This window comes from Neovison vison, chromosome 2 (assembly GCF_020171115.1).
Source record: "Neovison vison isolate M4711 chromosome 2, ASM_NN_V1, whole genome shotgun sequence".
Lineage (NCBI taxonomy): Eukaryota > Metazoa > Chordata > Mammalia > Carnivora > Mustelidae > Neogale > Neogale vison.
In genome coordinates, this window is record NC_058092.1 from 36,526,448 (window position 1) to 36,554,164 (window position 27,717).

The following is a 27,717-nucleotide window of genomic DNA, read 5'->3' on the forward strand; positions in this document are numbered from 1 at the left end:
AGTCTAACAGGGATGACCAGGTCACTCAGGGAGGACATGGGGGCTGGGCCAGTCTGCCTTCCTATAACATGTGAGGACTTTGGCCTGAAACCACCCCCCTCCTGAGTAGGGGCAATGGACTGGAAAGCTATGAAAATAACAAGCCTTTGCCCAAGTAGGGGCGGAGTCACCAGAAATACTGCCAAGGCAATGGCAGAGGGTCACTTCTTAGGCTCTGGAAGTCCTCCAGAAGCCAACATCAGAGGATCCAAGCTGTCCACCCTTCTCACTGGGGCAAAGCCCCACATCTGTCCCTGCCTTGGGGATTTTAGAAAGAACTTTGTTTATTCTTGGTTCTGGCTTGCCTCTGGGACTCTACAGATCTGATCTCTTATTTAATTTTAACTACTCCATGCTCTAGAAACTGGGCCTAGAAAGCCCAAGTGACTTATTCCACATCTACAACCTTCCCAGAAGAGCTGAGCCTTGATTTGGGCCCAGGCTGTCTGACTCCAGGGCCTGGTGGGGTCCTGGCTGGTGTGGGGTCAGATTCACTTGAAAGCCAGAAGATCCCAGACATAGATCTGATAGCTGCTGAACCAGGACTGACAGCATGAACGAGGGAGGCTATGACCAACAAGACCCAGGCTGGCAGACCGTGCTCCTCCTTGCTTCCCTTTGACCCCTGATTTTTCCTCCCTGGCTTTTCCAGGGCAGCCCAGAACTATTTACTATCCCCTGCTGAGCCCAAGAAGGAACAAGAACCTGGCCAGGGTCACACACAGTGCCTGAGAGTTAGTCTGAGGCCTAGATCAGGAGCCTACTGGGGGTGGGGGGCTGGCAGGGAGAGCAAGTCACCACTAGTCCCTCCCCTCGCTTCAGCACTGACCTCTCTCACACACCAGGTGCCTACACAGAGGCTGTAAGGGATTTGTTTGCCCAGGGCGGGGACTCTACCTAGTCATGGGCTGACTTCCCCTCAACCTTACTGTTGGGGCACCTGAAGCACTAGCTCTATCTCCAGTAAACACTGAAGGCGTCAGGGTGGCGACAAATGGTCCAAACAACACACCACCTGTGCCACCTGTGCCATCAGGGAGCTGGGCTCCAGGCACCAGTGGGGGAGGGAGGGGTGGAGCTGGTGAAAAGGCGGGGGTTCTAGACAGTTCCTGCCTCCCCAGCCAAGGCTCTCTATAAGGAGCTCATGAGGCTCACCTTGAAAGGACTCTGCAGGCTGACCCCTTCTCAGGAGGCGTGTTCTACACTCAGCTTCCTGATCCTAAGTCCTAGACAGATCCCTTAAATGTCCTGCCCCCTGCCTTAGTGCTTTCTCATCCACTACCTCCAGACAATCGCATTCATTTCCTGGTGCTTCCAAGGCGATCTAAGTTATATCTTCCTCATCTCTTCGGGTCACTGGTTAGGTGAGAATCTGATGAAAACGATGGTTTTTCTCCAGAAAAATGCCTAGATATGGAATCTGCACACGGAGTACCCTGAGGGCCACAGATCCTTGCTCCTGTAACTCTATCTGCAACCCAGACCCAGCCTCCTGAAAAATGCCGGCCCAGTTCGGTCCGCTCCCCCTAACCTTCCTTTCAATCCCCACTAGACTCCTCTGCTCTCCCATCACCTCCCTCATCCCCCAAGCATCTCTTTTTGCTCTCCTGCTCCATCTTTGGGGATAGGTACCTGCCCAGACAAGCTAGGCGAAATAAAAGCTCCGTAGGGAAGGGGTTTGGGGTGGCTGTTCTAAGCTCAGCCCCAAGTAGGGTGGGGCTAAGGTCAGGCTCTGTTGTCCTAAGGTGGAGCTTAGGGAAAAAACTTGGGAGTTTGAGACTTGGGCATCCCCTGGTGGCCAATGGCCCCAAACGAAGCTAAACCCTGTGGAGGACTCTAAGGAAAACTATCATGACCATTCACTTTCCTATCCCTCTTTCTCTCTCTCTCTCACACACAAATGCCCCCACCCCAAACCACCTCACACATAACCATAACACACATCCCCGGAAGTTTTCTCCTTTTTTAATCAATGACCACCTTATCCAGCTTTGGAAATCTGGACAAAGGGGAGGCTGAGAAGAGGCCTGGTTCCGTGTCTGAGGGTCTCTGAGTGAGTCTGTGGCAGCAGGCCGGGCCCCAGCGGGCCTGTCCGTGGGTTGGGCACAGCAGATTCCTGAGTAAGAGCCAGCCCCATCCCCAGGGCAGCACCCCAGCTGAGAAAGGATTCCAGGCCCTCTGGGCTTCAGCCTGTTCCCAAGGCCCTCAGGACAGTCAATAAATAGGTTAGATTCTGAACCAGGCCTGGGAGGAGGGAGTGTGCAAAGGGCAGGATCAGCTGCCCAGGGACCCCAATGATTCCCAGGTACTATCCTGGCCCTTCCCAACAGGGAAGTAAATAAATAGACCTCCAACTCAGGTACAGGGGCGTTGGAGCAGGGGAAGCCTCCCCTTTGAGTTAGTAATTAAGTCTCATGTTAAAAACAAGCCAACCCAGACCCCTACCAGTGTCTACAAAATCCTACAGGATGGGGTGAAGGGCTAGCCTGCCTGGGGGTACACAGTACCCAGCCCTGCAGGGTCTTGGAGGAGGTCTCATGTCTGTTCTGCGGCTCCTGGGGCTCCCTCTTCCTTTGGGGGTGGTTCCAGGAAAATTGGGGTGATTGATGGTGGCTTCTTCACCCTGGGAAGATAATTTGAAAATGTATAGGGAAGAGGTAATTAGCTATGTCCTCTAATGCCATTAGTCTCCCATTTCCCAGGGCAGAAAAGAGTCACTCACGAGTAGGGGGAGGCTGGGACGCCCACCACCAGGAAGTGATTCTTCTTTCGAAACAATCTCCACAGGCCCCGGTGGTTGCCACGCACATCCAGGTCCCAGATATGGAGGCACTGGTAAAAGTGGGGTAGGGGGAAAGACAGTGGTCAGAGAGCTGCGGGGAAGGGACACTGAGGACGCTTGGCCCAACACCCCACCCCTCCTCAATAGTCTCCTCAATTTGCAAGATGTAGCATCTTCTAGAATATGGAACTGGACAAAGGGGTTGGAAGAGGGGTTCCCAGAGTATGAAGAGAAGGTTCAAGGGTAGAAGATGATCCCAGAACAAAGGCTCCCTATATCTGGTGGGGAGGAGTAAGCCTGGGGTGGATGTATTGGTGGGGCACCTTGGCAAGCTGGGTCCAGGTAGTGAAGTCATCATCCTTCTCCATTCGGATGAAGGCCACATAGGTGTGGCCCTCTGTATCTGGCAGGAAAGAGTCTTCACAAGGGTTCTTGCTGTGGTCTAGAACCTCAGCCTCACTGTAGCAGGGGGTAGGGGAGAAAGGCCAAGACAGAGCCTGTGTCACAAGAAGGTACCCTAAGACCCCATGCTTAGTTTAATGCTCTGCTATTGCTGTCTTGAAATTCTTGATCTTTGAACAAGGTGCTGATTTTCATTTTGCAGTGGGCCCCAAAATTATGGGGCCAAAACACCCAATATTTGCCTCCTCACTCCTGCCATATATCTCTACTGGCAGAGGCCATACCTGAGCAGCCTGTGAATTTCCACTTCATAAGCTTCCTTCTTCAGACTGAAGGAGAAGCAAAAATGGGTCAGGGGAAGGGGTCACCCTTCAGGTTCCAGGGGCAAGGCAAGGGATCACATGGGTACTGGGTGGCAGCAGGGCTGGGGGTAAAAAAAACAGGCCCCATGGCTGGAAGGGAATACTGGGGATTGGTCATCAAGGCTCCCAGACATCTTCCCCTTTGCCCTGTCCCCAGTCCCCACCTGTCCACGTTCCTGAGCTGGACACCTGGAACCGTGTTGAACTTGTGCTTCTTGAAGTAGGCCTCCTGGAGTGGGTGTGAGGGTAAGCATTAGGCCTTCCACGGTCAGGCCCACACCTGCCCACTGACCACATACCCACAAGGCCCACAGATGAAGCTCTGGACCCACAGAGGTCCCTCTAACCCGCCCCTTCCCAGTCTCTCCTGTCTTCCCCATCCTCTTCTTTGTCACATCCTCGACAGGCTCTTACTAGCTTTAGTTTGGACTCCACCACTGCTAGAGAGCTCAGGCCCATACTAGCAGCTCGTGCTACTGACCCCTGAGCTAGTCCCTGCTCCCAGTAATTGTCCTGGGGTCTGCTGCTGTAGGGACCCAGAAGCCAGAACAGGCCCTACCAGGCCTGGTGGGCAAAAGAACAGGCTGTGCTGAGAGGGAGGAAAGTGCTGTGACTAAGGTACTGACAGTGACCTCAGGTAAACGCCTACCCCTCTCTAGGAGATGACTGGGGTCTTGTATAAGCCAGCCTCTCACGGTCCTTCTGGCTTCTCGGAGGTTCCAAGCCATCCATCTGTTCCTTTGGGCCGGGCTGTCTCAAAGTGTACTCTTGCTGTAACTGGGGAGTGGCCCCCTGGACACAGCCAGGTAAGGCATGGGGGCCTGGGGACATCCCTGTTCACTTCAGGCGGAGGCTTGAGCCCCCACATTTGCAAGGATGGGAGAGGGCAGAGCTGGCAGGGCTGTGTAAGTGTCTGGTGGCAGAAATACCCTCCCCACACTGGCAGTCTGGCACTAAGAATAGTAATAATAAAAATAATACCAGCTAACCCTTACATAATGCTTGCAGTCCAAAGCCTTTTCCATATATTAACTCATTTAAACCTCATCACCTCAAAACCTAACGAGGTAGGTAGGATTTTTATCCTCATTTTACAAATCAAGAAACTGAGGCAAAAGAGGGTACGGGATTTTCCCCAAGGTTTGTCAGTGGCAGAGCTGGGATGGCTCTGGAGTCCACATTCTTGCTCCGTCTATCACACGGTGCCTGCCTCCGCAATACCCCGCTTCCCACTCACGTGGAAGTAGCCGTTCATGTTGAGGCCAACGATGCCGAAGTGGTAGGATCGGGAAACATCAGGGATGATGCACTCTCGGCCCCGGCGCTGTTCAGGCATCCGCATCCACATGTCCCAGTCCCAGAGCTGCAGGCCCGGAAGAGGATGAAGGTGAAGAGGTCTGGAGTTGGCAGGGGAGGCTCCAGCCCACTCCCCCTACCCTGCCAGGGCACCTTTTCTGGTGTGGGCCACTTGGGCTCAAGCTCTTCCTTGTACAAGGACTTCCTGAGCACCCAGCCCAGCCCAGGCATGGTCTCCACGCGGTACAGCAGTGCTGGGTCCTCAGCTGTATGTTCGTATCCCTGGAGATGGGGGGGAGCCACAGTGGGAGGTCTTAGCTTGGTGCTTATACCAATGCCGCAGCTGACCCTGTCCCCTGGGCTTACCTGGTCGTTCCAGGCAGAGATACAATATAGGCTGTCATCCTCCTCCAGCAGGTGGATGGACTGGCTCAGGAAACTGAGAGAGGCAGGGTCCAAGGGTTCAGGGAAGGGCAAGGACAAACACAGTCACACAGTGATGCTGGAAGAGCTGGAGATGGGACTCAGGAGTCATGCCTGTGTGTCCCGTCCCCTAGATCCCCACTGTCGTCACCCATCCTTTCTACACTCTACTCCAACCCCAATACCTGCCATCCTACCTTTGTGCTCAGGCTTTTCCCCCACTTTCGAGCTGACTTCTCCCACAGAGCTCTCCCAGACACCCTACTGCCTTCCTTCCTGGAAAGCCAGTTAAGCCAAGAGGCCTGAGGCAGCTCACAGAGGCATTTATGGAGTGGCACTCCCCTCACCTGAAAAAATCCACAGCAATGTCCAGGTCCTCTTCCAGAACCACCGCAAACCTGGCTTCCTGCAGGGAGAGGTAGGGGACAGCATGACCCCAAGGGGGCCCTTCCCATCCTGTGCCTCCTCCACCCTCATCTCACTTCTCAGGCAGCACTACCCCCATTTTCCAGATCAGGAGGCTGAGGCCCAGAGAGGGCAAGAGCTTGCTGTCTATTAAGACCAGACTTTATACCCATGTTTTCCCACCCCAGGCCCAAGGGCTTTGTCCTTACTACTCACAGGAAACAGGTTGAAAGTGGCAGTGAGGCTGGCTTTGTAGTGCTGGGTGGGGAATGGAAAGAGGGCATATGAGCTTTGGGGTGGATGGCGGGGTCAGGCTTCTGCCCCTTCCATTCTTGCCTAGGCAGTACCTGAGACACACGGGCGTTCTTGATGCTGATGGGCGTGTGCTGGATACCCCTCAGACCAAACAGTGCCACCACATCCATTGGCTCCTGGGGGGCACGGCTACTGGTCACCATGTGAACCACCTGCTCCCCATCCACCTTGCAGGCTCTGCCATGCCAAGCCGTCCGTATCGCACAGCCTTTGCCCGGGCTGTCTCTCTTGTAATCACTGCTACCCTGCACCCACCGCCCCGGGCTCTGCTCTTCCCACAGCGTCCAAACCCCACTCACCTCGTAGTAGCCATCGATGAAAACTGTTATCATCTGGGGAGATACCCCCTGGGCTGACAGCAGAGAGCGCAGCATCCTGGGGAGCCCAGGGATGTGTTAGGCCTTTCTGTCCCCTCAGTTCAGAGCCCCTCTGTGCTAATCGATGGGCTCCCATTCCCCCTGTGCACTCACATGGGTGAATGGGCCTAGAATCTGCTGCCTTTCCTCCCACCTCAAGAGTTCTTCCCGCAGGCCAACGAGCCCGAGGGTCCCCCGTGCTGAGCACCCTCCCGTTCAGCGCTGAACAGCCCTCTTCCAGGCTCACCTATACAAGTAATTGGGTCGGTTCCCTGCAATGACAGCCACAGGCACGTTGAGGACCTTGTTGTCCGGGAGCTGAGGGAAAAACAGTTTTTAGCTCTTGCCTCACTCCTTCTTCAAACTGGGATTCCCACCTAGGGAAGGGTTCTTTGGAGAGAAGGTGACTCCAGAGTAGAGAGGGAAATGGCAGAGGGTCTGTCTCCCTGTCTGGGCCTTCCACACACTCAACCCAAATCCAACTCCAGGCCTTTGTTCACATGCCTCCCCTCCCCCGATCTTTCCAAGTGAGTCAAGGTAAATCCCCAGGTCCTGGTTCCCCCTCTCAGGCTGGAATCGGCAGCCCAGCCTGGCTCTTTTCTAGGTCTCCCTGCCAAGCGGAGAAGGGGTCTAAGCCTCCCTGTCTCAGGCCCCACTCACTGGGTCAGGGCTGAACTCGATGGGTGTGGGGTCCTTGCAGCTGCACACACTCCCATAGCCCTCCACCTTGCTGCAGAAGCGCCGGCGGCGACGGTTCAGCTCCGTGTCTGCCCAGTGGCACTCTGCCTCTGACAGAGGGATGGGGTCAACGGGATGATGTGTGAGGGGGAACGAGGCTAGTGTGATCTACAGAGCCCCAGGCACCCAGTCAAGAAAATAAAGCTTCATAAATAGGACCCAAGGACCGCCTCCAGCCCAGGCACTGCCCTGGAGCCCAGTCCCCACTAACCCCACCTTCGGCTGAGCTCAGCGGCACATCTGTCTTCAGCAGGACTGGGTCCCCCCAGGAGGAGAGGGCAGGTGACTTAGAATGTTTCTCCCCAAGGACAGGACCTAGCAGGGGAAAGGAATGAGGTGCGATGGAGGCCCAAGCTCCAGTTTTAAAGCTTCTTCCCGGCTCTCTGCCCACCTTCATCCAGCCCACCGCTTCTGGCTCCTCTTTGCCCCCAACCCCACCCCATCTCTTGGGGTTCTGCTCCTTCCGGGCCCCTGATACTGCAGGGTGGATGGCCTATGGTGCCCGTACCTCCTTTGCGTCCCACGAAGGCCCACGTGTCCCTCCAGCCCAGGGCAGGGCCGGCCTGGCTACCCAGGCTCCTCAGCAGAGCCTTGGCTGTGTCCTTGAGGTGGAAGGAGCCCTCGTCCTGGGAGACCAGGGAAGGCAGTCAGCCTCACTGGCACTTTTCTGAGAAACCTGGCTGCATGGAGCACTCACTCTGTGTCAGGCACCATGCGAAACCTTTTATTTTACATTAGCTCACTAAACAGTCACGACAACTCTCTGAGGTTACTATCCTTTCACAGATAAGAAAACTGCTTAGAGAGATTCTGAGAATCGTCCAAGGTCACCAGGCTAGTAAATCCTTACTAGGATCCCACACAATCTGCACCTCTCCGCCCTCTTTTCCCACCACCCCCCTCCCCTCCCTGAATCTCCAGCTCCACGGGCACCCCTGCAGCTCCTGAAGCATGCCAGCACCTTCCCTCCCCAGGGCCTGCACCCTCGCCAAGTTCTTACCGAGACATTCTTCCTCCAGGTATTTGCTGGGCCCTCTCCTTACTTCCTCCCACTTTCTGCATACATGTCACTTCCTTACAGAGACCTCCTCTTTCTAAAAGGAATCACCCATAACTGTCTTCCTTGCCTTACTGTCTTCATTAAGTTATCGTTTCCTGACATTATTGGTGTACTGGGCTTTTTTGTGGTTGATCTTGCCCTACAGAATGTAAGCTCCATAAAGGCTGCTTCCTGTTGTATCTCCACCACCCAAAACAGTGCCTGGCACACAGTAGGTGCTTAATAACTACCTGCTGAATGTAAATGACAAGGCCAAGACTGGAACATTCATTACCTTCCTCCAGAGGCTCCTCCCACTATGCTTTCTTAGGGGTAGAGAACCCAGGGCCATGAGCAAGGTCGGAGCTGGGGGCACAGACAAAGGGATCCAGGCAGAGTCACTGACCTTGACCGTACAAATGAGCACTCGGCCAGGTGCCACCATGTTGAGGAACAAAACCATGGCCTCGTCCTCATGAGGTGAGTATGTGTCAAACACACGCTTTGCCATCACGTGGCCCTGGTGGGGGACATATCTCTCGTGAGTTAATGTCACCAGCAAGGAGGGCTCAGCTTCAGTCCTCCAGGCCCCCCACCCCTAGAACCTCACCGTGGCCTGGTTGAGAACGATGACGTGGATGCCACGGCCTTGCTCCCGAGCCTCGTCCTCCAGCACCTACCGGGCAGCAGAGACCAAGCCCAGCTCTTCACACTGGCATTCGAGGCCTCTCTGTCTTACAGGAACTCAAAAACCAGCTGTGGAAAAGCTCCCTCCTGCCTGTGCTTCTGTGAATAGCTCTTTTCCAATCTGGCCTGAAGGCCACCCCTTCCAGAAAACCACCTTAACTTACACATCAAAAAAGAGACCAGATCTTTCTACAACCCTCCTTTCCACGGCTTTCAAGCTCCTAGAGCCCTTGAATGTCTCTTCCTCATTCTGGAGATATCATAATTCATCAGACTGAGCCCCTCAAAGTGGAGCCAGTTCTGACTACTCCCTTGGTCCCCAATGCCCCAGACAAGGCCGAAGCCAAAGAAGGGACCAGAAGATAGTTATGAAAAAAATCAATCAATGAATTGTCTGCCTATTACTGCTAATGTTCACTTTTGATAAAATGCCACTACATGTAACACATTTCACACACTTTTCACCAAATCCTGACAAGCTGACATCACTAGTCCCAGCCTAAAGATAAGGAACTGAGGCCTCGAAAGTGTCAGAGAGGCAGTACCCACTCAGGCCATGGATCCCGGAGCCAGGGAACCATACCCTAAGAATACAGGGCCGCTACACCAGACAGTGGCCCACTCACCGTAGTGCCATCCACCGCCACATACACTTTGCTGCGGCTTGAGTACACCTCCACATCCAGAACTCGTCGGGGACCACTGCCTCTGCGCCGTGAGGGCTCTAATCGGCCCAGGGCCTCATCTGGGGGGTGCGACAGGTTATGGAGATAGTCTCTCCAGCAGAGTCTCATCCCTTGGCATCTGCCTACCATTTCAGCTATGAGATCCTAAGGGAACCTCACCCCCACCCCGTCCTTCACCCCACCAGCCAATCCCATCCTCAGCCTGGACCCACCATAGTCTTGCTCTGGTTCTGGGTCTCCATTAGCCTCGCTGATTGCTCGCCGCGTATCCAGAATCAACTTGATGTTGACGATGACGGTGACCAGTAGGAAAAGCACTGCTCCTGTCTGAGGGGAGGGGTAAAGATGACTAAAGAGGGGTGCCCCTCTAGATCACTGAGGGTCTTCCTGAAAGGAAGGCCCTGGCTGCAATGAGGACACAGGGAGAGCCTGACGTCTGTCTCTCCTCCTCTGTCCACCCAGTTCTACTCCCCCCCAACCAGGGTCCAATTTCAAGATCACTTCCTCCAGAGAACCAGCCCTGACCCTTCTCTTCATCAAGGCCTTCCCTACCCAGAGCTCCTGTATTCTTCCATTTGAGGCCCTGATTTCCTTGGTCCCCTCCACAATTAGTTCCCACAGATGGAGACAATCCCAGAGAACCAAGCTGGGGAATCAGAAGACCTGGGGCTTAGCTCTAACGGCCTGACAGGTGGGTGCCCCTGAGCAAAGCCTTCCTGATTAGACTTCAGGTTTCTGTCAGAAGCCTAGGGGGTTGTACTTGGGTTCTGATTCCAGAACTCTGGGCCCAAACCACCACCTAGGAGGGGCATGACACAAAGAGGTTTCCTTTCTAGGAACCTGCTGCCTCCTTCTAGGGTTGGAAGCAGCCAAGGTAGGTCCCAGTGCCCATAGTGTAGGCTAGGGTAAAGCTGGGAGGGAGCCCCCAGGGGCGCTGGGACAGCTCTGTACCTGACAAAATCTCCGTAGGGCCCGTTGGTTGGTCAGTTTATACTTCCAGGTAAGATACCAGCTCCTCTTCTTCCGAGCCCCAAAGGGCTTGATGAGGGAGCTGGCCTTCCAGTCGTCCATGCCGGATTGGGGAGTCACCACTGCCCTGGCCAACCCATGCCTTCAGGAATCTGAGAGGACCAGAGGGTCATAGGGACTAGGGTGTACCTCCCAAAGTCTGATGCCTTCTGGGGAGACCAGGAGGACCTCCCAACAACTCTTTCCTGCAGACATCCTGGTTGTGTGACCTGGGAAAAGTGGCTCAACTGCTCTGAAAGGAACCATTCAGGGGGGTCGGGTCACCTGGAAACTCCCCTGGGGCTGCGGTGCCTGGGGTAACTGGCAGAGCTGCCCAGGGCCCCCAGAACAGAGGCCAAGTAATCGGCTCTCAATGTTCATCAGCCCCTAGAAAGACCAAGGCCCAGGACTTCCCGGTCCTGGGGTGGGCAAAGGGCACAAACACCACCCCCCACCAACCCTGGCCCCCAATCCTCCACCCGCTTGCTTGCGCTTTCGCCCTCTCCTATCTGGCCCCGCTCTTCTCCTTCCAGGGCTCGGAGCCGCCTGAGGACTCGGGAGACCTGCCCCGGCCGCGCCACCCCTCCCGGACTCCCGCCCAGGAGGACTCACGGCTCAGGGGGCCCGGGCCCCGCTCGGGCCCCTCTCCGGCCCGCACTGCTCTGCCCGGCGCGCAGCGGCCTCCGCCTCCTCCATGCCGCTCGCGGCCCCGCCCCGGCCCGGTCCGCCCCGCCTCCCCGCTTCCGCCGCCGCCGCCGCGGGGTGAGAGGGCGGCGGGCGGTGCTTAGGGCGGCCGCGGCGGCGGCGGCGACGGCGGGTGTCAGCTGCCGGCGAGCACTCGGAATACTCAGTTCCACGGCAGCTTCGCAACTGGCGGGCGGGATGGCTGCTGGAACACAGCAGCAGCCCCTCCCCCTAATTTAGCCTTGGCCCCCAACATCTTGGATGGCGAACCCTAGAGCCTAGAGCCTTGGACGAGACCAGTCGGGATGCCAGGGTCAAAGGGCCTACAGGCCTCGGCACAGCTACCCGCTTCCCTTGCTTCGGCAAGGCTTGCACCCTGGTCTAGGGTGTGCCTTTGGAGGCTAAGGAGAGTTAAAAATCTGATTCGACCACTACGCTAGACCTTGGGCAAGTCAGTTCACGTCTCAGCATGGATTTCCTAATCTGTGAAATGGGGGTATGCTTATATAATACTTACTCTATGCCAGTCACTGTTCCAAGTACTTTATTTACACCACCTCGTTTATTTATTTATTTTTTTTAAGATTTTATTTATTTGTCAGAGAGAGCGAGCACAGGCAGACAGAGGCAGAGGGAGAAGCAGGCTCCCTGCCGAGCAAGGAGCCCGATGTGGGACTCGATCCCAGGATGCTGGGATCATGACCTGAGCCGAAGGCAGCTACTTAACCAACTGAGCCACCCAGGCGTCCCTACACCACCTCGTTTAATTCCACAACAATCCCATGAGATGGGTACTGTTAGTAATGAGATCCCGTGTCACAAAGCTGGGAGCTGGAATTCAAACAGGCATCCCGGCTCCATTCCTCTCTCAACACCCCTCCCCCTACACTGATAAGAATAATACAGATTTGTCCTGAAGGTTTAATGAGATAATACATACAAAGAATTTAGCTTAACACCGTAGTTCTTAAATTTTATCTTGCATCAGAATCACTTGGAGGACATCTTAAAAGACAAATTGCTAGGCCCTGTTCTTAGAGTTTTCCATTCGATAGTCTGGGCAGAGAAGAATACTGCATTTCTAACAAGTTTCTAGATGATGGTGATGTTTATCCGAAGTGAATAGGTAGACAGGGAAGTTTTAAGCAGAAAAGTGATATAGTCCTATTTAACAGAGACTTTACTGTTTTGTGGAGAATGTTTTAAAAGGAAATGGAGGAAGCCAGAAGACCAGTTAGATTTTTTTGAGCTCTCCATAGTCCACCTGCTTCCTAAATGGTGGGATGGTATCCCCCAAAATGTTAACATGGGTGATTTTTACTGTTTTTTTTTGGGGGGGCGGTGATTTTTCCAAATAAGTATGTATTAGAGAATAGAAGAAAATCCAGCATGTTTTATTAGCATTTGAAAAAGATTTCGCTCAGGGCTCCTCTCTGATCTTTGCTGCTCAGTCTCCCTCTTCACAGATCTTATCCACTCTCCTGACCTGTTAACCGCCTAGATTCTTACACTTGTATCTGTAGTCTTAACATTTCTCCTGAGCTCTAGGCTGACCTGTGTCCAGCTGCCTGCTGGACATCTTCACAGACCCCTCCAACTCAATGCCACCCCTGCTGTGATCATCTCTTCCCACTCCTAGTCCTCTTTCTGGGTTCCCTTCCTTTTTGAATGGCACCAGGCCAAACAGCTAAGAGTCACCCTTGAATCCTCTTCTCCAGGAGCCAGTCCAGGTCTGTTTGCTCATCACTGTATGCTCTGCACCACACGCACTGGCTAGCAAATAGTAGACTCTCCATAATATTTATTAGAATCATTTGTTTTCTTGAACAAGCCATCATGAATGCCATTATAATTAAATGAATATAACCAGTCTTGTCTATCTTACCTCCTTAAGAGTTCTCCATTCTGGCCTCTTTTCCAATCTCACAAACAGCCCCTGGTCCAGGCCATTTCAGTTTCTTGCCTTCCGAACAGTTTCCTTGACTCCAGTTTTGTACCCCTCCAATCGTTTCTCCTTGCAAAATCCAGAGTAATTTTTCAAAAAGGCAAATCTGTTTTTTTAACCTCTGATAACCCTTCTGTGGACTGAGAGACACTAAGGAAAAATATTTTGCTTAAAATTACAGAGGTAACCATTAAATGATCTAAAAATAGTGATAGAAATATATAGGGCCAGTGGAAGAGGGGAAGCACAGAGTGTGAGATAAATCGTATTTATCATAATAGGAAGTCAGTAGACAATTTTTAAAATTAATAAATAGTAGTCCTGTAAAAGTGTATGTGGGGTCATATGTATAAACACCAGAAAAAAGTAGTTGAATGTGGTTGCCTCTGGGGAGTGGGGCTAGAGGTGGAAAACGATAGACCAAGTTAACTATCTTTACATTTGTAAATCCTTCTGTGACCCTGTGCTGGAATTACTTGGATAAAACATCCAAATCAAGCCAAAACAAAAAAAGTTTTTCATCACTCCCCATTGCCTACAAAATATAATTCAAGCACCATAGAACCATCTTCTATTACCCTGTTACTCAAAGTATGGTCCCTGGCCCAGCAGCATGGCCATCACCTGGGAGCTTGTTAGAAAAGAACCTCAGGGGGCGCCTGGGTGGCTCAGTGGGTTAAGCCGCTGCCTGGGTGGCTCAGTGGGTTAAGCCGCTGCCCTCAGCTCAGGTCATGATCTCAGGGTCCTGGGATCGAGTCCCGCATCGGGCTCTCTGCTCAGCAGGGAGCCTGCTTCCCTCTCTTTCTCTCTCTCTCTTTGCCTGCCTCTCCATCTACTTGTGATTTCTCTCTGTCAAATAAATAAATAAAATCTTAAAAAAAAAAAGAAAACCTCAGGCTCCATCCCAGATCTTCAGAATCACAGTCTGCATTTTAACAAGATTTGCAGAAAATTCATAACCACAGTCAAGCTTAAGAAGCGTAAGTCTAGGGGTGCCTGGGTGGCTCACTTGGTTAAGTGGCTGCCTTCAGCTCAGGTGGTGATCCCAGGGTTCTGGGATCAAGAGAGCCCCCCGCTCAGTGGGGAGCCTGCTTCTCTTCCTCTGCCCCTCCCCTTGCTTGTGCTCTTTCTTTCTCTCAAATAAATAAATAAAATCTTAGAAGGAAAAAAAAGTCAGTCTACAGGATCAAGCAAGATCTGGCCCATGTGGACCTTTTCATCTTCAATACTGGTTGCTTCTCATTGGCCAGAAGAACCTTATTTTCTCCTTTTATTTAAACTCAGGGGCAAGGCACCAGGCTGGCTCAGTCAGAAGAGTGTGTTAACTCTTGATCTCCAGGCTGAGTTCAAACTTCATGTTGGGTGTAGAGAAATATTTCAAAATAAATGAATAAATAAATTAAAAAAAATAAATCCAGGGGCGCCTGGGTGGCTCAGTGGGTTAAGCCGCTGCCTTCAGCTCAGGTCATGATCTCAGGGTCCTGGGATCGAGTCCCGCATCGGGCTCTCTGCTCAGCAGGGAGCCTGCTTCCTCCTCTCTCTGCCTGCCTCTCTGCCTACTTGTGATCTCTTTCTGTCAAATAAATAAATAAAATCTTTAAAAAAAAAAATCCAGTGGTTACACTGAAAGTGTGTGTGTGTGTCCGTAGCTAGCTAAATTCTAACCACTGTTGTACACCCAGCCCCTCTACTTCAGGAAGCCTTTCAAAATCCTCTGCAGCTTCTGTCACCACTGTTTCTTAAACTCCCATACCCCTTAGCTTTTTTCAGCAAAGATTTATCGGGCGCCTGCTATGTGACTGGCTAGACTCAGCTGGCAGTGTAGGGAGAAGGCACTGAACACTCCTAGTGCTCCTTCAAGTGCAAATCCAAGTACAAATCGCCCAGCCCCACCCATTTTAGGTACAGACATTGTGTGCGCAGCACTCGAACACACACACGCACACACGCACACACACACACACACACACACACACACACACTTAAACGAACACACACGCGCGCATACGCACGAACGAACGGCTCTGCGCGGCTTTTCTGAGTGTTACGGCACCCTCTGCCCGCCCCCGCGCGGCGCGGGCGGGGGACCCACCGGTTCCGCTCAGCACCAGCAGCCGGCAAAGGAGGACCCCCGGGAACGAGACCCCGCCGTCCGGTGGCCCAGTCCTCTTCAGCCTTAGGCCCGCATGGAGGGAACTGCGGAGTTCCAGACGCCTGACCTGCGAGATGTGGAGGGCAAGGTGGGCAGGAAGACCCCTGAAGGGCTGCTCCGCGGGCTGCGAGGCGAATGGGAGCCGGGAACCTCCGGCGCCCTGCTGCTCTCGGGGGCACCTAGCACCAGCCACGGCCACAGCCTGGGGGACAAGATCATGGCATTGAGGATGGAGCTGGTGAGTGTGGGTTCCATTGGCCAGGAGGACGGAGTCCCTAGCTAGGGTTGGAAGGGACAGACTTACGCCTCCAGAGTTGGACTGGAGACGAGCAAATTAGAACTCCCTACCTAACTCCTCAGGATTCCTCCCAGATCAATCCTTAAACCCTGGGGTCCATTAATTGCCCCTCCAAGGGTGAGTGGGTCCTGAAGACTTGAGGTGGGAGGCACTAGCTCTTGGAAGTTTTTCCTGCCAGATAATTGGGAGGGGAGAGGTGAGGCTGAGAAGCACGGAGAACCTAGCACAGCACAAATCTGCCCCCCCACCCTGCCATCTATGCCCTGCCCACCATTATAGGGCCCTCAGTTTCTTCTCCTACTGCACACTGGGCCCAAGGTTTGCTAGTCTGAGACCTGGGTGTTCATGATAGAATTCAGCACAGAAGAGATCAGGGTGAAAAACCCCTAGTCTAGGGCTACCCAAAACATCCTCCCTTTCCCCAACTCTCCCAACCCCCACATAAAGTACTTGGAAGTCCCTAGAACCTGGGTGGTCAGAGTAGCAGCACCATGGCTATTGGCTCCATCACCTCTGAGCCCCCCAGGTATACAGGATTTTTGCATCTCAGCTGTACCTTCTTGGGGAGAAGAGAAGGAAATAGGCACCCTCCCCCTCCCCTGTTGCTGTTGGTCTAGATTCAGAGCCAGAAGGGCATTTGGGGCTCTCCAGGCTCCCCAAGGCCCTGGTTCCGGTGAAGGGGGTAATTTACACCTGCCACCAATTTGCAGCCAGTTCTGGGGAACTGAAGAATCCTCTGGCTCAGAACCAGGAGGCTACAGTGAGTGTGTCAGCTAATAGGTCTTTCTGGAGCCCACCATCTGCCTAGCTAGGCTGTGAGAGAACAGAAAAGGAGGGCATGGGGGCTCTTAGGCAGGAAGGAGAGCCTTCTGGGCAGAGCAATCAGGGAAGGCTCCATGGGGGAAGAACTTAAATGCCATGTGTGCACTTGGCCCTGAAGATTGGAGGTGAATGCCAGATTCTTCAGAGCAGTGCTGTGACTGCTCACCTAAGGGAGGGGCTTGCTTCACTTCTTTGTACAGAGTGGTGCCAGGCATCATGCTGAGCACTTTACAAAATACTCACTTAATCCTCACAGTAACCCTATTAGCAAATATTTTATAGATAAAGAAACTGAGGCACAAAGAGATTAAGTAACTGCCCAAGGTCATACAAAAAAGTAAAAAGCAGAGCCAGGCTTTGAAATCAGATGATCTGCCTGCACTTTACATTTTTACCATTGAGATCTGCTTTGTGCCAGGCGTTTTAAAGACATTTTATGCCACTGAAGTGAGAAAAGCCGTCATCTTTAACCCCGTCCTGTAGATGAAGTATGCTTGCAGGTGTTAAAGGGGCTCAGCTGGGCTCACACACGGAGCCAGTGGAGAAGCCATGCCTTTTCTCTGGCTCTAACTCTTTTGCCTTTGATGGTGATTAGCTGTTTGTAAACTTGAAGGGCATACATTCATTTAACTTCTGATTAGGTCTCTGCGTTCTTGACCTAGCCTGGTATGGGACCCTAAGCTCCCCATTAAAGGCACACAGGAGGGAACCTACTGGGGGCCATAACAGGGAAGCACTCCTTACTCCGATTCTTTTCTCCTTCCTTGGCCAAGATGTCATTGATGTCTTTGTGTACTCAGCCTTGCCCACTGGGGGGAAGTGGCGGGGCTGGGCAGAGGGTTTCCCTTGAAGCCACTGGTGGCAGAACAGGTCCAAGCTCTCTAAGCACAGTCCTTCAACTGTCCCTCTCCCAGCAATCCTGTGGGGCCGGGGGAAGGCCCGCTCTTAAAGCCAAGGTTATTCCTGCCTCTAGGCTCTTTTCCTCTTGGTTTCCTCCCCCTCTCACAGGTTGAGTGAACCAGCCAGACTCTGGGATTTGTGGGAAGGGGAAATAATGGAAACCTTCCCTACTTAATCCTCCTACTCAAAAAAACTGTTGCTGCGGACAACCCACTCCCACAGAGCTGGCTTAAAAAAAAGCTTAGGCAAGAAGGGGGAAGTCATGGGTTCAAGTTCTGGCCTAGCTCCAGAATAATTTTGAGATCTTGAGCAGAGCCCTGACTTTCTGTTGGCCTCAGTTTTTCTGCCTCTTTGAGGATGAGGAGGCAGGGGCTTGTGGGATCAGATAGATCTTGTAACAGTTGTCTAAGAATCTCAATCCACGGCCAGGGAACTGGGCCTGGGATCTCCCGGCTTTACCCCAGGGCCTGATTGGGATTGAGCAATAAGGAAGCCACACTTGTGACCCCAGGGCTGGGCAGAGTCTGATGTGTCTTTGTTAAGAGGGTTAGTGGGGGACCTGAATCCCCCTGGGAAGAGAACTGGGTTGGAGTGGTCTTTGAGGCTGCATCTCTCCTGAGGATTATCCCCTTTCTGTTTCCAAAGAGGCGGTATGGAATGAGTGTTTCTTTTTCTGGCCAGAAAGCCTTGCTTTTTTTCTATTCTGGGAAGTGTTGCTGTCACAGGGAATCCCACTGTCACAGGACTATAGAATCTAGTTCTCAGATTCATTTCCCATCAACACAGTAAAACTCAATCGGATGAATCCTGGAGACCACCAGAGGGGCCAAGGATAGTAAAGGCAAGAGACTCACAAAGCCAGATCTGACCTATCCAGTCTGAGGCTAAGTGCCACCAATGAACTGTGTAGGACTGCTCTCAGGGAGCTCACAGATTGAGTTCACAGGAAGGAGGGAGACAGACTAATAACTCTGATACAGGATGATAAGTGTTTTTAGAACCCAGGGTGGGCTTCTTGGAAGAGTCTTCATTAAAGAGTGACATGGTCAGATTGTTCTCTGGAGAGATGACGATACCTCCTCCTCCTTCTCCTCCTCCTCCTCCTCCTTCTCTTTCTTCTTTTTCTTAAGATTTTATTTTGGGGGGCTCAGTTGGTTAAGCGCCCGCCTTTGGCTTGGGTCATGATCTCAGGGTCTAGGGATCGAGCCTGCTTCAGGCTCCCTGCTCAGCTGGAAGTCTGCTTCCCCCTCTCTGTCTGCCTACATGAGCTCTCTTTTTTTTTTTTTTTAAAGATTTTATTTATTTATTTGTCAGAGAGAGAGGAGAGAGAGCGAGCACAGGCAGACAGAGTGGCAGGCAGAGGCAGAGGGAGAAGCAGGCTCCCCACCGAGCAAGGAGCCCGATGTGGGACTCGATCCCAGGACCCCGGGATCATGACCTGAGCCGAAGGCAGCCGCTCAACCAACTGGGCCACCCAGGCGTCCCCATGAGCTCTCTTTCTGTCAAAGAAATAAATAAAATCTTAAAAAAAAAAAAAAAAAAAAAGATTTTATTTTTAAGTAATCTCTACACCCAGTGTGGGGCTCAAATCTACAATCCCTATATTGTAGTCATATGCTCTACCAACTGAGCCAGCTGGGCACTCATGGAAAGGCCACTTTAAATTGGAGGGGACACATACTGAGTCCCCTAGTTGGAATGCCTCTCTCCACTGTTTACTTGACTAATTCCTATTCAACTTTTATGTCTCAGCTCATGTGCCTTATTGTAGGAAGCATTTTCTTACCTGCCTTGATTGGGTCATTGCCTTCTAGATAGCCACGGCCCTCTGGATAGCATTTGTTTCCCCTAGCATTTGCCATGCTGAAGTGCCTATATCATTGTCTTATCCTACCCATAAACTGTGAATTCTCTGAGGTTAAGAAATGGTGTCTTTTCTTCCTTGAACACAATGCGATGCCTATAAAAAGACTCACTAAATATTGTGTCATAACTGAATGGATTAATTCTGTCTTAAGGAAGAGCAGGGAAGACTTCCTAGAGGAGGAATGGCATTTGAGGCTGGGGCTTGAAGGATGAATAAAGTCAGCGGGAATTCTAATTCAAGATGGCGGATTGAACACAGGCATTTACCTCCATTTCCTTCTGAAATGTCACTAGAAAGCCAGTAGAAGTATTATTTTAAAAGCCATGAAACTATTATGATGACAAACGTAGGAGAGAAAATGATAGGAACAAAATTTTGGAAGCTGAAAACCAGAAGGAAGTGTGGTAACTTAGAGGACCTGAAAAAAGCTGAATTCCAAGCCAGCAGCGAGGAAAGCTGAAAAAGCAACACAATTTGCACTACAGAAACTCAAAGCTTTCAAGGAGTTGGAAAAAAACAGTGTTTAGGGAATTGGGGGCACAAGTGAAGCTAAAAACAAAAGGGTTTGTGAATGTCTGTTTACGAATTGTATTCTAAGATCCGCTCCCTAACTGGCCAAGTGCCAGCCACGTCTTTATCCTAACAGAAGATTGGGGATATAAGTTTTGGAAAAGAATAGAGGGAATGGAGGAAGGGGAAGAAAGGAAGGAGACAATATAGCAGGAGAAACATTTTTAATATATGAGAAGTTTTGTTTAATACATCTAGTTTGGTTTTGGACTAGGAATGTTGGTTTCACTGTTAATTTATTTGTCCTCCCTGGGGTTCCTGGGTGGCTCAGTCATTAAGCATCTGCCTTCGGCTTGGGTTATGATATCAGGGTTCTGGGATCGAGCCCTGTATCAGGCTTCCTGTTCAGTGGGGAACCTGCTTCTCCCTCTCCCACTCTCCCTGCTTGTGTTCCTTCTTTCACTGTCTGTCTCTCTCTCTCTGTCAAATGGATGGATAAAATCTTTAAAAGAAGAAAACAAAACTTAGGGGCACCTGAGTGGCTCATTTGGTTAAAGGGTCTACCTTCAGCTCAGGTCATGACCAAGAGTCCTGGGATCGAGCCCCATGTCATGCTCGCTGCTAAGTGGGAATTGGTTTCTCTCTCTGCCCTTCTCTCTGCTCTCTCTCTCTCAAATTAAAAAAGAAAAATTTTTCCCCAGTGCGAAATAATTGAAGATCATCTTTTATTGCATGTCATTAATAATCTGCATAGCCTGTAGTATTTCAGTTATTTATGTCCTTATCTCCTTATTAGAACTGCAAGTTTCTGTCAAGCAGGGACAGTTTCTTCATGATCTTTGTTATTATTAGACAACCCAGGTGCCAAATATTCATTTGTTTAATTGGATTAGAGTTGTGATATTATTCCAAAATCACAAATAATTTCAGGTACAGAATTTTGTTCTGCGCTTACGCCATGGTGAATAAGTTGACCACAGTAATATCTAAAGCCACATAGCTACCATTCACAAACTGATACCTGCCAGGCACTATCCTGTATGTGTTAATATGTTCCTTCCATTTTTTTTTTAAGATTTTATTTTCTATGACAGACAGAGATCACGAGTAGGCAGAGAGAGAGAGAGGGAGGAAGCAGGCTCCCTGCTGAGCAGAGAGCCCGATACGGGGCTCGATCCCAGGATTCTGGGATCATGACCTGAGCCGGGGGCAGAGGCTTTAACCCACTGAGCCACCCAGGTGCCCTATGTTTCTTCCATTTTTTGATATAAACTTCTAAATGAGATAGTATCCTCATTTTACAATGAAGAAATGAGGTTTAAAGGGGGAAAAAATTCTAATTCCCTGTGGTTTGTTAATGGCAATTTGGAATTTGAATCCAGGTCTATTTAATTCCAGTGCCTGTATTTTTCTCAGTGTACAAATACTTAGTCATATTCTGGTTTATCATTCTACTTGTAAGACAGTTATGTCCTGGGATGCCTGGGTGGCTTAAAGGAGGAAAAAATTCTAATTCCCTGTGGTTTGTTAATGGCAGTTTGGAATTTGAATCCAGGTCTATTTAATTCCAGTGCCTGTATTTTTCTCAATGTACAAATACTTAGTCATATTCTGGTTTATCATTCTACTTGTAAGACAGTTATGTCCTGGGACGCCTGGGTGGCTCAGTTGGTTGAGCAGCTGCTTTCGGCTCGGGTCATGATCCCAGTGTCCTGGGATCGAGTCCCACATCGGCCTCCTTGCTCAGCAGGGAGCCTGCTTCTCCCTCTGCCTCTGCCTGCCATTCTGTTTGCCTGTGCTCGCTCTCTCCCCCTCTCTCTCTCTGATAAATAAATAAAATCTTAAAAAAAAAGACAGTTATGTCCTGAATAATTTAATATATATGTATACATATATATTTAATATATATAATATATATATCTTAAGTATATATACCTATATGTGTATATATTAAATATATATAATATATGATATATATCATTATATATATTATATTATATTATATATTATATATTATATTATATATATTTAATATATATATACACATAGGTATATATACTTAAGATCTTATATATATATCTTAAGTATATATACCTATATTTTATATATATATACCTATATTTTAATATATATATACATATATAGGTATATATACTTAAGATTTTAAGTGAGAGAGATCACAGAGGGAGAGAGAGAAGCAGACTCGCTGCTGACTGAGCAGAGAGCCCAATGTGGGGCCCGATCCCAGGACCCCAAGATCACGACCTGGGCTGATAGCAGCTGCTTAACTGACTGAGCCACCCAGACCCCAATTGTTATATATATATATTTTATATATATATACCTATATTTTAATATATATATACATATATAGGTATATATACTTAAGATTTTAAGTGAGAGAGATCACAGAGGGAGAGAGAGAAGCAGACTCGCTGCTGACTGAGCAGAGAGCCCAATGTGGGGTCCGATCCCAGGACCCCAAGATCACGACCTGGGCTGATAGCAGCTGCTTAACTGACTGAGCCACCCAGACCCCAATTGTTATATATTTTTTAAAAACTCGAACCAAATGTCTCCAGATTAGAGACAACAAGTTGAGAGCAAGAGGGATTAGGTAGGGGTGCCTGGGTGGCTCAGTTGGTTAAGTATCCAACTCTTGATTCCACCTCAGGTCATTATCGCAGGGTGGTGAAATCAAGCCCCACAGTGGGGCTCCATGCTCGGTGGGGAGTCTGCTTGAGATTCTTTCCCTCTCCCTCTCTCCCACCTCCACCCCCCACTTAACCCCCCAGTCCCATTCCCTTACATGCACACTCTATCTCTCCCTCTCAAATAAATAAATAAATCTTTTTTAAAAAGAGGGATTAAGTAAAAATGTACTAAATGTTATTAAATACCCTTCCAGCCTTTCAGGCTCAGAGTTGGCAAGCCTCACGTACGTATATAAAATTTGCAATAAGCTTTTTAGAGACAACTCTGAAGTATAAGCAGCTGCTAGAGACTGTAAGACATCTGATGAGAACCTCCGACTATTTAGACATAAATGAACAGAAAAAACACCTTGAATGAGGTGGAGATAATACCGGGAGATGAGAACTTATAAAAAAAAGCATTAATTATATCCTTAAAAAGATGAGAGGTACTATTGCAGCACGGCAGGAAGCTGTAAAAAGGAAAGTGTTTAAGGGCGCCTGGGTAGCTCAGTCCATTAAGCATCTGACTCTTGATTTCGGCTTAGGTCATGATCTCAGGGTTGTGGGACTGAGCTCCATGTAGAGTCTGCGGGGGATTCTCTTTCTCCCTCTGCCCTTCCCCCACCCCACCCTGCTCTCTCGTGCCTGAACTCTCCTTCTCTCAAATAAATAAATCTTTTTATTTTAAAAGGAAAACATTCAGAGAACTAGAACAACTCTTAGAAATAAAAACATAGGAAAATATGAAAAACTCAACAGAAGCATTGATAATGTTGAAATACTTTAGAAACTAGAACAAATATAGAAAAAGATGAAAGAGGGGGGGAAAAAAGGATCCATCCAGGACACCCTCTATTCAAATAATAGGATTTCCAGAAAAAAAAAAAAATAGAAAATTAGTGGAGGAGAAATAATCACCAAAGAAATAAAGAAAATCTCCCAGAGCTGAGGGACATGTGTCTCTAATTTAAAAGGGCCCAATATGGGGCACCTGGGTGGCTCAGTCGGTTGAGCATCCAGCTTTTGGTTTCAGCTCAGGTCATGTTCTCCCTCCATTCCCTACTGTAGTCCTGTGTCAGGGTCCGGGATCAGCGGGGAGTCTGCTTCTGTTCTCCTCTCCCTCTGCCCCTGACCCCCACTCTGAAATAATAAATAAATCTTTAAAAACTAAAATTGCCCAACAAGTGGCCAATTCAGTGGATGAAAATAGACACACCATGGCAAATTATTGGGATAATTTAGAACACTGGGACCAAAGAGATCCTGAAAACTTTCAGAAAGAATAGGAAGAAGGGCCCATATGAACGACTGGGAATCATAATGGCATCAGACTTTCCAAGTGTGACATTGAAAATTAAAAGTCAATGGAACAGGGGGGCCTGGGTGGTTCAGTGGGTTAAAGCCTCTGCTTTCAGCTCAGGTCACGATCTCAGGGTCCTGGGATCGAGCCCTGCATCGAGCTCTCTGCTCAGCGGGGAGCCTGCTTCCTCCTCTCTCTCTCTCTGCTGGCCTCTCTGCCTACTTGTGATCTCTCTCTCTCTCTCTCTGTGTCAAATAAATAAATAAGATCTTTGGGGAAAAAAAAGTCAATGGAACAATGCCTTAAATCCTGAGGAAAAATTATTTTTTACCTAGAATTCTAGACCCAAGAAACTGTTGGTGGTATAAGGGGAGAAGAATAGCATTTTAAAAAGGGTAAAGCTTCACAAATGTACCTCCTCTGTAGACTTTCTCAGGAAGCTACTGGAGGAACTGGAGGAAAAGCACCCACACACAATGAAGGAGTAAACCAAGAAAGAAGAAGACATGGACCCAGGAAACAAGGGATCCAACTAGGGAAAAGCCCAGGAGGCTAGTGAAGGGGGAATCCCTGGGTGACGGTTGTGCAACTGGTTCACACTGGGGCCAATAAGAGGGTTCCTGAAGAGCTGCCTCTAAGAACCAGCAATAGTTAGAATGTGATAGGTTTAAATGCCTTGAGAGGAAAATTCAGACAACTGGGAGAGGGTATGGGGATGAATTATTGACCACTATGTAGGAAATGAAACAAAAGAAGAGGAATAATATTGTAGTAATAATAACAATAATGGAATATATAAGGTATACTATATATCATTTACTATTACTCTAAGGCATAATTCTAAGGAATAATAATTATTATTATTATTGGGACACCTGGGTGGCTCAGTTGGATAAGTGTCTGCCTTCGGCTCAGGTCATGATCCCAGGGTCCCAGGATCGAGTCCTGCATTAGGCACCTTGCTCAGCAGGGAGCCTGCTTCTCCCTCTGCCTTTTGCTCCCCCTGCTTGTGCATGCTCTCACTCTCTCTCTGACAAATAAATACAATCTTAAAATCATTTAAAAATTTTGTTGTAAGGAAAACATGAAGTAAGGAATGAAAAGTAACCATAGTAAACTGTACAACTTAGCTGTGAATAGCATTTCCAAATCCTTATAAGGTAATCACCCAACAACTCATTTTATTGCATATGTTGGGAAGACTGGAAGATGGGAAAGGTGTCTATGTAGCAGAGGAGTGGGTAGTAGGATGAGAGTTAAACCCTTAACCTTCCATCATGTGGGAAGTCAACAGAAAACACCTAAAACTTAAAAGTCACTAAGTAGCATGTTATTTGGAGATTCGAAGGTAAGTACCAAAATAAACAGCTAAAAAAATGAATAATAGTTGTCTCTGGGAAGCGAGATTTAGGATTAGGGCTCAGGCCTTTTAGGTCCATGATAAATCTCACAGAACTGTTTGCCTCTTTAATCCATGGGCATCCATTACTTTGATTACAAGGAAACCAAATAAAACGCAATCAGAAAGTCATGTGTGACAAGACCAGAGTCTCCTGGGTCAGTGAGCTGGAGGTGAAGCTGGAGAGACGCACAAGGGCTATATTGTGATAGCTTTGGAATCCCAGCTGCTGAAGGTTTCGGATCTTCTTCTTCAGGAGGAGTGCAAAGCCTGGGAGGCTCTTGAGCAGGAAAGGGACAGATTCAGACTTGTCTTTGGGGAAGATATTTAGGGCATCTGAACTGGGAGGGACCCTGGAGATTCCCTGGAAAATCAGACTTCCTGTACAGAAGGGATACAGGTGTGTGGTGCAGAGAAGCCCCTAGTCCCCAGCCAGCAGGCTTCTGACCCTTTGAACAATGGCTACTGACACCCTGAAGAGACTGGGGGACCACGTTCACTTCCTCTTTCTTCCCCAGCTTTTGCCTCCCTTTGGCCCTACTTTGTAATTAACACCAGGCTCCCTATCAGGCTATTCTTTGAATCTGGACTGTTTCAGTAGTTAATACTTTACTAAGTTCAAAGCTTAGCAGATCAGATTTCAATACTAAACATTTACTGAGACTGTGTCAAGCACTGTGTTGAGTACGCAATAAACAGCGTCTCCAAATTCTCATGGCCATCTTGTGAAATGAGTAATTTAGCCCTGTTTTACAAACAAGGAAACCAAGGCTCAAGGAATGTAAGAAAGTTGCCCACAGTCATCTGGCTAATCAGTGGTAGAACTGAGTTTTTTTTTTTTTTTTTGTAAGATTTTGTTTTTAAGTAATCTCTGCATCCATCATGGGGTTCGAACTTACAAGCCTAGATCGAGAGTCACGTGCTCCACTGACTGAGCCAGGCAGGCGCGGCCCAGAACTGAGATTTTAAACAGCAGTCTGTCTGCTTTGAGACTCCATGCTCTAAACCAGCCATGCTTCTGTTCCCAAGCTTCTTGCCTTTGAAGCAAGGTTGGTTGGACTACAAAGCGGGGCCCCTGGAAACATTTGGGAAACCCATGGCTCAGAACCTCAGACTGATTCCTTCTCCCACTCCCCCAGGCTTACCTGCGAGCCATCGATGTGAAGATCCTGCAGCAGCTGTTGACCTTGAATGAGGGCATCGAGGCTGTGCGCTGGCTGTTGGAGGAGAGGGGGACAGTGACCAGCCACTGCAGCAGCCTCACCAGCAGCCAATATAGCCTGACAGGCGGGAGCCCAGACCACTCAAGGCGAGGCAGCTGGGACAGCCTGCCGGACACCAGCTCCACTGACCGGCTGGACAGTCTCTCCATTGGCAGCTTCCTAGACACGGTGGTCCCCAGCGAGCTGGATGAACAGGGCCCCCCTGGGGCTCCCCGTCCTGAGACTGGGCAAAGGTTATACCCAGTGGGGACAGGGCCCAGTGGGGACAGGGCCAGGACTGAGGTGGACCTGACAGCCAGCAGGCTAGGGAATTTGAGGGCTGTATGGAAGCCCCCAGGGGAGGGGCTCCAAGATGGACCTCCTGAGCCACTAGAGGATGAGAGTGCCAAACTGGGCTTTGAGGCCCACTGGTACTGGCAGTGTCAGGATGATGTGACCTTCTTATAGTAACTCTCCCACCCTTTTGTATTCCTGTGGCTCTTTCATTGCTATGCCTTGGTCTCCCTGGAAATTTATGCTCCCTCATTCTGGGTCTAGGAAGAGGCTGCATCAAAATCAGTTACCATGGAAATCTGACCTTATCATCCTTCTGGGCCCTGAGGAGGCTCTTCCTTTATCCCTCAGTTATTGGGACCCTAGAACTATTTCCGTAGATACATTGACTCTAGAGGTTTGACCTGTGGCTTCTCGTAAGATAGTAACTTCCCTTCCCCCTCCTGGAACTAGGTAAGGATTTGAGGGATTTAGGACGCCTAAGAGATCGCTGATGAAGAGTTGGGGGTCCGATTACTTCAACCAACATCTACGAGTCTTGGCCCCCTTCTTGGCCAAGATGGAGAACTGTGGAGGGACATGGACATTCAGGGCCAACCCTCCATGGATTGGCCCTCCCAGAAGTCTCTGGGGTTGGTAGAACCATCCCTTCCTATCTGGTGAGTGATGTCATTTCCTGCCAGGATGGAGTAGGCTTTCCTCTGTACCATCTCTCAGGGGTGGGAGTCCAGTATTGGGCGGCTGAGCCCCTGCTGCTAGGCAAGACCATACCATTTATTCCCCATACCGTTACTTCTTGCAAGTGGGAACATACCCTTCCCTCTTCCTGGTAGGAAAGCTCACTGTCAGAGGTTTGTGTTTCTTTTCAGAAAGATTGTTACTTTTTTTTTTTTTTAAGATGTTACTTATTTGTTAGAGCACAAGTGAGGGGAGAAGCAGACTCCCCACTGAGCAGGAAGCCCGATACGGGGCTCCATCCCAGGACCCCAGGATCATGATACGGGGCTCCATCCCAGGACCCCAGGATCATGACCTGAGCCGAAGGCAGATGCTCAACTGACTGAGCCATCCGGGCACCCCAGATTCTTGCTTTTTAAATAGGGTGTTCTC

At 49.8% G+C, this 27,717-nt stretch overlaps 2 protein-coding genes across 2 annotated transcripts; one reads left to right on the forward strand and one right to left on the reverse strand.

The window, feature by feature from the left end:
- Positions 1–2,353: 2,353 nt before the first annotated feature.
- Positions 2,354–11,239, reverse strand: POMGNT1 (protein O-linked mannose N-acetylglucosaminyltransferase 1 (beta 1,2-)). The gene is made up of 22 exons (XM_044238135.1): positions 11,151–11,239; positions 10,482–10,651; positions 9,743–9,857; positions 9,471–9,589; positions 8,768–8,833; positions 8,564–8,677; positions 7,627–7,744; positions 7,335–7,433; positions 7,041–7,168; positions 6,628–6,698; positions 6,324–6,399; positions 6,057–6,140; positions 5,926–5,967; positions 5,652–5,710; positions 5,248–5,320; positions 5,035–5,163; positions 4,823–4,948; positions 3,750–3,814; positions 3,508–3,552; positions 3,145–3,280; positions 2,762–2,871; positions 2,354–2,662 (listed from the first exon to the last, which is right to left on the reverse strand). Exons 2-22 carry the CDS (start codon positions 10,599–10,601, stop codon positions 2,575–2,577), a joined length of 1,983 nt encoding a protein of 660 aa, XP_044094070.1. The 5' UTR covers positions 10,602–10,651; positions 11,151–11,239; the 3' UTR covers positions 2,354–2,574.
- Positions 11,240–15,277: 4,038 nt separating this feature from the next.
- LURAP1 (leucine rich adaptor protein 1) lies at positions 15,278–27,535 on the forward strand. Its single transcript, XM_044236401.1, has 2 exons — positions 15,278–15,557; positions 26,251–27,535. Exons 1-2 carry the CDS (start codon positions 15,354–15,356, stop codon positions 26,779–26,781), a joined length of 735 nt encoding a protein of 244 aa, XP_044092336.1. The 5' UTR covers positions 15,278–15,353; the 3' UTR covers positions 26,782–27,535.
- The last annotated feature ends 182 nt before the right edge of the window (positions 27,536–27,717 follow it).

Excerpts from the sequence above, each read along its gene's own strand:
- POMGNT1 (XM_044238135.1), bottom strand. The coding sequence starts at position 10,601 with ATGGACGACTGGAAGGCCAGCTCCCTCATCAAGCCCTTTGGGGCTCGG. Across the intron at positions 3,815-4,822 it reads ACATGAACGGCTACTTCCAC|GAGGCCTACTTCAAGAAGCA; the intron begins GTGAGTGGGAAG and ends CACCCACTCCAG. Across the intron at positions 2,872-3,144 it reads CCTGGACCCAGCTTGCCAAG|TGCCTCCATATCTGGGACCT; the intron begins GTGCCCCACCAA and ends CACTTTTACCAG.
- LURAP1 (XM_044236401.1), top strand. The coding sequence starts at position 15,354 with ATGGAGGGAACTGCGGAGTTCCAGACGCCTGACCTGCGAGATGTGGAG. Across the intron at positions 15,558-26,250 it reads TGGCATTGAGGATGGAGCTG|GCTTACCTGCGAGCCATCGA; the intron begins GTGAGTGTGGGT and ends CCACTCCCCCAG.